This window comes from Hipposideros armiger, unplaced genomic scaffold (genome assembly GCF_001890085.2).
Source record: "Hipposideros armiger isolate ML-2016 unplaced genomic scaffold, ASM189008v1 scaffold_417, whole genome shotgun sequence".
In the NCBI taxonomy this organism is placed as follows: Eukaryota; Metazoa; Chordata; class Mammalia; order Chiroptera; family Hipposideridae; genus Hipposideros; species Hipposideros armiger.
In genome coordinates this window covers 1,489,592-1,498,128 of record NW_017731767.1, presented here as the reverse complement: position 1 = coordinate 1,498,128, position 8,537 = coordinate 1,489,592, and the positions used below count along the sequence as shown (strand labels likewise).

Sequence of the window (8,537 nt, the reverse complement as noted above, 5' to 3'; positions counted from 1 at the left end):
CCCCGCAACCCCCCATCCCCGCCTTCTATGGGGCCGGCCCACATTTTGCCAAGGCACTCCCCCCACACCCACCGAGGACCCATCCCTTTCTGGTCAAGCCCCGCCCCTCACCTCGCCGACCGCCTTGCGGTCAGGGGCCTTGGCGGCACTGAGCAGGCGCAGCACGTTCTTGGCGCCCTCTGCCACCGCGTGCTCAACTCGGAAGTGGTGCCGCAGCTCTTCAATGCGCAGCTCCATGGCCCCCAAGTCCGGACTCCCTGTGGGTGTGGGGTACGGGGCAGTAAGACCATTCTGGGACCCAGGTCCTAGTAAATCAGTCCCAGACACATAGCCATCCACAAGAGCGGGCACTGGCCACAGACACTATCGCCACCAACATACATCAAGTTTCTTTCTCCCAAGGGGCGGTCACAGTGACACAGTCACAGTGTCACCTGCAGGAACACAGCCACACTTCTACCCAGAGTCCTTTATCCAAATACTGCGCCCACAGGGATGGTCCCAGGGACACAGACTGTCACCCCAGGGCAGTCATGTCATACACACAGGCTGTCAACACAGGTTTAGAGGCAGACATGTTGTCAGGGTTCCACTTTACACCCAGTGACTGTCACAGGGACACCATGGGCAATTGGACAGCCACAAGGATACAGTCACACAGACACAGGGGCACTTTTTTTGTTTTAAGTAACTTTTATTCATTGCTGATGGGAATACAAGTTGCCTTCTAATGGAGGCAGTTTGACCATATCTATCAAAATCACAAATGTATTTACCCTTTGATCCAGCAATCCCAATTCTGGGATTGTATCCCATACAAACACCTCTGCAGTTGACATATGTATATAGTTATTCATGGCAGCCTTCTTTCTAAGAGTAAAAGGCTAGAAATAACCCAATTTCCTCCAGCAAAGGGACACTGTCACAGAGGCAGAGGGACATGATCACAAGACATAAACACCCTTATGGGACAAGTTACACCATGGCAGAACTCCCAGGACTTTAACTCTAGCCCGGGGAGAATCACAGGAACGTAATCACACTGCCACATAGATAAAGCATAGAGACAGGCAAAGAAATACCATCATGCTGTCACACAGGCAGGGCAGTGTCACCAATACCCACAGGCATGAAGACCCAATGTCAAAGGGAACTAGGCTGGCTGTCACACCCAGTGTGAAGTCACAGGAACACAATCATAGCCTGACACAAGACACAGCCAGTCACGCAATGGCACAGGGACAGGTATAAGGACATAATGTCAAACAGGTGTAGGAAACCTGTCACCCAGAGGCACAAGGTCATGGTCACACTTATGGATGGCTGTAGGTTCCAGGGAGAGTCTCACTGTCCTGAATAATGACCCAGACTCAGACTCTGGCCTTCAGTCACAGAGAGTCATGCTATCCCCTACAGGTGTAAGGCACTCACCTGGACACCAGTAACACAGACAGTGTCACAGGAACCCTGATATTCATAGGTATGTGTCATTTTACACAGTCATACTCTTGCTTCTAGGCCTGCTGTCACATGGCGCTCAGACAAATTGCAGAGGCTTTTACATTACAGGGACACAGTCACACCACCCCCAAGGTCATGATATCACCCCAAGGCACATGGATGTGATCATACCATCACACGCCATCACTGAGAAACCCACAGGGTATTCCCAATACAGACAATCACATGGACAGTCACACTGACATTTCCCTCCCAAAGACATACACATTGTCATCCAAGTTACAAGCCTCACTGCTATGGTCTGAATGTTTGTGTCCCCCCAAAATTCATGCTGAAACCCAACCCCCAATGTGAGGGTATTGGGAGGTGGGACCTTTGGGAGGTGATTTGATCACAAAGGTGGAGCCCTCATGAATGGGTTTAGTGCCCTTATAAAAGAGATGCCCGAGAGTGCCCTCACCCCTTTCGCCACATGAGGACAGTGAGAAGACACAGATGGTCTATGAACCAGGACGTGAGCCGCACCAGACACTGGAACTGCCAGTGCCTTGATCTTGGACTTCCAGCATCCAAAACTGCGAGCAATACATTTCTATTGTTTATAAGTCTATGGTGCTGTCATAGCAGCCCAAACACCCTAACACCCACCAACAGCTGACACTCCTCTGTCATGGTAACACAGAAACTATCATAGTTACCAGGGCATACACACAACTGCTGGTCCCCACAGTCAATGTCACATTAATACTGACATCAGTAGGACAGACACAGTCACACCTGCACACAATACATCAAGACCCAGTCACAAATTCAGGTTGTCAGTTGGGTTGAGACACTCCCAGGCATTCATACAGAGACACACACACTGTGGACACCCATGGTTCTATACAACTGGAGCCAACATGACAAAGCAACCACTTAGTCCAGGTGTCAGCAATTTTTTTCTATAAAGAGCCAGGGAGTAAATTTTTGGCTTTGCAGACCACACAGGCTCTGTTGCCACTACTCAGCTCCGCTATCCCAGTTTAAATCGGCTTTAGATGATAGTAAATAGGCATGGCTGTGTGCCAATAAAACTTTATTTACAAAAAAAAAAAGGCAGCAACAGGTTTGGCCTGTGGGCTGTAGTTTGCCAATACCTGACCTAGTGCAAAACTTGAGTGGGAGAAATTGGAAAACTGAGGCCCAGAGAGGGGTGGGAATAGGTTCCAGTCACAGAGTTAGTCACAGCACCCACCTCCCTGCCCCAGAAAGGGATCCCCCCGACAGAGCTGAGCTCTGCAAGACGGAATGCAGGCTAGGCTGTCTCAGAGTGAGGGGCTCACCTTGGGCCTCATCTGGGGCTGCTTGGCTTTCCAGCTGGCAGGCCTGCAGTGCCCGGCGGAGCTGCATGCGGATGATGTCAATTTTGGTCTTACTGTCCTGTAGCATCTGCTGGGCTGTCAGCAGCAGCTTGCGGTCCTGGAGGCAGAGATGGACCATAATGGGATGGCTGGGGTCCCGCCACTAGCCCCGATGTCCACACCCTGCAGGCCCTGGGCGACCGTGTAACAGTGTTTGTATCTGTGTTCCTGGATGTAGAGGGGTGATATATCCTTGCTTGAATCCTTGAATTCTTGCTCTGCCACAGCTATGTGACTTCAGGCAAGCCGCTCAAACTCTATGGGCTTATTTCTTCAGTCTGCAGGAATGGGATGGGTACTACAAGCACCGACCCTAATTAAAGAAGCTGATCTGCTCAGGGCCATGACTGGCACCAGCAAGCACTGTATTCACCTCAACTGTCAGCAGGACATGCACATTGGTGAGTGGTCCCCGTGGCAGGTGTAGCCCTGATTGTAGCCACATGGGTAAGACTCCAAGGGTGACTGGGTGGCTGTGTGAGACAGTCTGCTGTAAGTGTGCATGGCCGTGCATGCATGTGGAGGTGCCTCCGTGTGCTCTCACCGTGGTGCTGCTATATGTCTGGATCACGTTCCCCGCCCCCTGCTCCAAATGTTTCTGTGTGCAGTTCAAGGTATGGCAATGACTGGGCACGGCCCAGGACCCCGTGTATGCACAAGTACTGGAAACTGGTTGGGGATTTTGACATTTACTTTGTGCCGTGTTTCAAAACCAGACAAAGCTAACCTGTGGTGACGGAAGCCTGGGTATTGACTGAGGAGGACAGAAGGGAACTTTCTGGGTGACTGGAAAAGTTCTGGATTCTGATGGGGGTGGTGTGTACATAGGTAAAAATTCATTGGGCTGTACACTTACGTTTTCTGCACGTTGTCTGTATGTTACAGCTCAATAAAAGGTCGAATAAAATAATCTGCGTGTTCTGTGTCGTCACATGTAATAGTCGTATTTGTGCACGCACACGAGCATGGGTGCTCTTCCAACAGTGTGTGAGAAAGTATCTCTAGCAGCAGGTCTGCCTGTGCTTGTCTGTGTGAGCATCTCTGGGTGCTGGTGCAGACCTGTGACATCCCTGGTGGTGGTATGACTGGGGGTGGGTGTCCACGTGACAGCTCCAATCTTCAGGTGTGAATTTAATGACTGTGTTGATGTGTGTCAGAGAGATGCCACCAGCAATGAGTGGCTGCATGTTGCCCTGCCCGTAGATGCCCTTAAGTCTCCAGGGGACAACTACGTGTGGGGAGACAGTCTCTGCCATGTCTGTCTGACATCACCCAGTCACCCTGTTGCCCATACACCCCCAGGAGCTACCCACATCCCAGCCCTGCCTCCCAACCACCTGTCAGCCATCTTCCCCCGCCCCCTGCTCATGACCCACTCACAGGCGTGCCTGCATGTGCTCCCACCTTGGTGCTGCCATTGCTGTACGTCTGGATCATGTTTTCCGCCCCCTGCTTCACCTTCAGTTCAATGGCCAGCTGCTTCTCCAGGCCAGCCACGCGGCTCAAGTTTGTGGCCGAGCAGGCTGGGCCACTCTCACTGGAGAACTTGGGGGCATCTGGAGAGGGTGGGTGGGACAGAGTCACCAGGGCCCTCCGCTCCATCTGCCCAGGAGGTTTGGCCCAGCTGAGAGGATCTGCCCTCTGCCCAGCCTGGATTCTGCCCCTAGGCCAGGGTCCCAAAGGTCCAACCACTCTTACCCTCACAGGGAACTCCCTCAGGGCTGGGGTGGGACCAGCATGAATGGGCATGGGCAAGTGTCCAGATGTGTGTGAGTCCTTGGTGTTCGTAGGACTATAGACAGAAGCCCATAATTCTTGTGTGGAGTTCATGGGTGTGGGTGTGGTTATATTGGTAACCCACAGGGGGTTGGCATGGCAAAGCGCGTGTGTGTCTCCCTAGGTGCTTGTGTAACTATGTGAGATGCCAGGTGTTAGAAGGACTGTGTAAGATTCTGGGTGCTGGGGCAACGCTATGCATGCGTTTCCAACTGTTGACACAACTATGTGTTCAGATCTCAAGCACTGGTGTGACTGTATCTGAGTGTCTGGGTGTGGGTACAGGCAGATGTTTATGTCTCTGGATGCCGGCATGACTCTGTGACTCTGGTGAGTGGTGTGACTATGGAGGCGACTCCAGGTGTAGATATGACTGTATGAGATTCTAGGTGTTGGCTGAACTCTGTCTCAGAGTATTGACATGGCCGTGAGGGTCTCTAGCTGTTGATATGCCTATGTGTATGGAAGGGCTGGGTGTTGGTATAAGGGTTATCTGAATCTTCAGGCCTTGTCTCATTGTGGGTATAAGTCTCTGGCTGTTGATGGGGTGGAGTATATCTGGAAGAGCTGGGCAGTTGCGTGTGTGTAAATCTCTGGGGGTTAGTGTGACAATGTGTGAGAGTCTCTCTGGGTGCTGTCTGTGTATTGGTGTGACTGTGGATTTCTCTAGGTGCTAGGTGGCAGTATGGACGTCTCTGGGTGTTGTGGTGACTTGAGTCTCTGGGTATTCACATGATAGTGTCTAGGACCTTGGGTGTTATCTGGGTATTGGTGCAAATGTGTGAGTCTAGATATTGGTGTGACAGTGTAGGTCCTTTGGTGTTGTCCAGGTATTGGTGTGACTGTGTGTGTCTGGGTATTTGTGTGACACTCAGTCTCTGGATGTTGTCTGGGTATTGAGTATTGGTGTAACCATGTATACCTTTCTCTTGGTGTTGGCTTTGACATTTGCTGCAGTTGTATTTTGAGACTACAGGCTGTCATGACTGAGCGTGTCTCCCTGGGGATCAGTGGAAACAGGGTTGGCCTCGTTCTGGGAGTCCGCGGGTGAGCCCCTGGCAGTGGCATCCCTGAAGTCTCACCTCCCCCGGGGAAGGCCCTGCTCACCGTGGGCAGTGGCCGCAGGGTCGGGCAGCACCACGTGGGCATGCAGCTCCTGCAGCTGCTGGTGCAGCAAGTCGAGCCGGCGGGAGGAGCCACGCAGCAGCAGTTCCACCGGCCCCAGGCTGCGGCCCAGGTCAGTGGTAGCCCGACGCAGGTTCTCAGCCCCCTCCTTCAGCTTCAGCTCCTTGCGGATCTCTCGCCGAAGTCGCTCCCGCTCCAGCTCCAGCTGCTGTTGCACCCCGGGGGCCGCCAGGTCTGCGCCCGCCAGGCCCAGCTGCTCCAACAAGGACCAGCTGCGGGGCTCGCTCTGCAGGGGACAGAGCACGGTCAAGAGGACAGGAGATGCAGACTGCACTCGGCCAGGCAGGCCTGGCCTCCTCCTGGCCTGGGACTCCTGAGAGAGGAGCTGCTCCATGTCCACTGACCCCCAAAACCGGTTGGTGAGACATGGCCCTGTCCCTCAGACTCAGGGATCCCATAGGTAAGTCTTGCCTCCCTTCATCTGTTTCTTACACAGTGGGATTCTGGAGAACAGGCCCCATTGTCCCACCATTGTGTCCCTCAAACTAGGGGTGTTCCCTAGGATAGGCCCTGTCTCCCTTCCACTGTCCCCCCAAACTAGGGGTTCCCAAGGATGGGCCCTTGTCTCCCTTCGATTGACCCCTTCTCTAATAAGGTACTGAGGGCAGACCCCTTCTTCCCTCTGCTGTCCCCTCCAAGACTAGGAGGTACCAAGGGCAGGCCCCATATTCCCTCTGCTGCTCCCCAAACAAGGAAGTATCAAGGGCAGGCCTCTGATGCCCCCAAAACTACGGGGTTAGCATCCTGAGAACAGATGCCTTCTCCTCATTGCTGTGCCTCAAACTAGTAGGTGCTGAGGGCAGGCCTCATCGTCCCTGTGCTACACCCAAACCGGGAGGTCTCAGGGACAGGCCCAATCTTTCTCCTGCTGTACCCCCAATCTAGGAGGTCCCGGGGACAGACCCTGTCTCCCCTCCTCTCATCCTCTAAAATGGGACCCTAAGGAGCAGAGTTCTCCCTCCCTCCTCTATTTCCCAGACGTGGGAGCCCCAAAGAGCCACAGATAGTTTCATCTTCCAAACAAAAAACTCCAACCCATCTCCTCCCTTCCGTCCAAAACTGAGGGGTTCCGAGGGGAGGACTCTGGCCTGTGCCGCTTGGGATCCTACTGCCCTCCCCCCATGGGGACCCCAGCCCCCACCTCCAGCTCCTGGTCCAAAGGGGGATCAGCCTCCGCCATCCTGGGTCCCGACTGAGGACCCCGCCCTCTTCCTGAACCTCAGCCCTGCCAGGGCCTCTCACCCGCCACTTCCTCTTTCCTGCTAGTTCCCAGCAACCCCTGCGCCAGGCCAGCTCCAGGGCTCTCGGGCATCTAGGGGACATTTCCCTTAAGCCTCCGTCTGAGTGGACTTGAGGGCAAGCTCCCCCAAGTGTATACAAGCTCCTGGGGCTGACTCAGAGGTACCCACACTCTCATGTATCTACAAGCGTGTGCACAGAACACAGGTGTGTACACCAATAGGCAAATACCCAGGAGTGTTTACATGGGCCAGCCCCCTGCCTGCAGACGCAGGCCGACCCAACTTCCGGCTTCCTCTCTGGGTGCCACTGCTGCTGACCACAGCTTGGGGGCCTAGGGTGCCTGGCTGGGCTAGGGACACCTCCCTGAGGCCCACACCATGAGAAGACAGTAATGGAGAGGTGGGTGAGGGTACCCCCAAACCAGCAGCCCTCTAAACCTCAAGTATGACTAGTAATAACAGCAGTTACTAGAAACTGCACCCAGGTCAACTAATGAAGTCAATGAGGTGAGTGCTATTATCACCCCATTTTCAAGATGAAGAAACTGAGGCCCAGAACAGTGACATAACTTGCCCCAAGGTCCCACAGCCAGCAAGAGGCAGAACCAGGATTTAAACAGGAGTGTCCAGGATCCCAGTGCAGGCTAGGTTGTCAGGTGCCTCTCCTCACATTGCAAGAACCCATTTCACAGATGAAGTAAGTCTTCCTTGGCTCCTGACCAACCTTGAGGGCAGCTGCCCCCAGGGAGGGTTTACTACAGGCCAAGGGCCTCACCTTCTACAATCCTGCCAACACCTCACTTTAATTCTGAGCAGTTGCCATTACTCTCCCTTGCTTTACAGGTGAGGAAACTGAGGCTCAGAGAGGTGAAAGAAGCAATTTTCAATGCCTGCCCACCTCTGGGAGCATTTTTTGTTGTCACAGCTGGGGGTGGGGAGGGGTGCTATTGGCTTCTAGTGGGTTGAGACCAGGGATGCTGCTCAAAAACCTACAGTGCACAGGACAGTCGCCACCTCAAAGACTGATTCAGCCCTGAATGTCAATAATGCTGAGAAACCCTGGGTTAAAGGACACAAACTGACACGCTAGGCTGCTGACCATGACTACCAGTAAGGATTTCATAGCAGCTCTGCCTGCAGAGTGCTTGCCAGATCTACATCTCCCCCAACCATGAACACCCTCTTAGTCCCTTTTTTTTTTTTATGTCAGAACTGAGGCTCAGAGAGGCAAAGGCACCTGGCCCAGGACACACAGTGGGTAAGTGACAGGGCTAGAATTTAAACCCAGGATCCTCTAATACTACTCACTCCCAACCAGGCACTGCCCACTGCTCAGCCCCACCCTGTCTCCAGCAGGCAGAGCAGGGGTACAGCCAGGAGTAGGGCCCACTCAAATGGGGATCCAGGCAGAGAGGAGGAGCAGGCGTCTTTGGCTGCATCTCTAGTAGCTGAGGCCTGAGAATATGCCAAG

The 8,537-nt window shown here is 53.6% G+C and overlaps 1 protein-coding gene across 1 annotated transcript in view; it reads right to left on the bottom strand.

Moving 5' to 3' along the window:
• The window catches only part of PKN1 (protein kinase N1), a 19,263-nt gene extending 12,200 nt beyond the window's left edge, over positions 1-7,063 (bottom strand). Inside the window, exons 1-5 of the mRNA XM_019664133.1 lie at positions 6,967-7,063; positions 5,748-6,051; positions 4,269-4,420; positions 2,787-2,922; positions 112-257 (exon numbers count right to left, since the gene is read on the bottom strand). Coding sequence (XP_019519678.1) covers positions 112-257; positions 2,787-2,922; positions 4,269-4,420; positions 5,748-6,051; positions 6,967-7,005 — 777 coding nt within the window. The 5' untranslated portion in view covers positions 7,006-7,063. The remainder of the gene's footprint in view (positions 1-111; positions 258-2,786; positions 2,923-4,268; positions 4,421-5,747; positions 6,052-6,966) is intronic.
• Between the last annotated feature and the right edge of the window lie 1,474 nt (positions 7,064-8,537).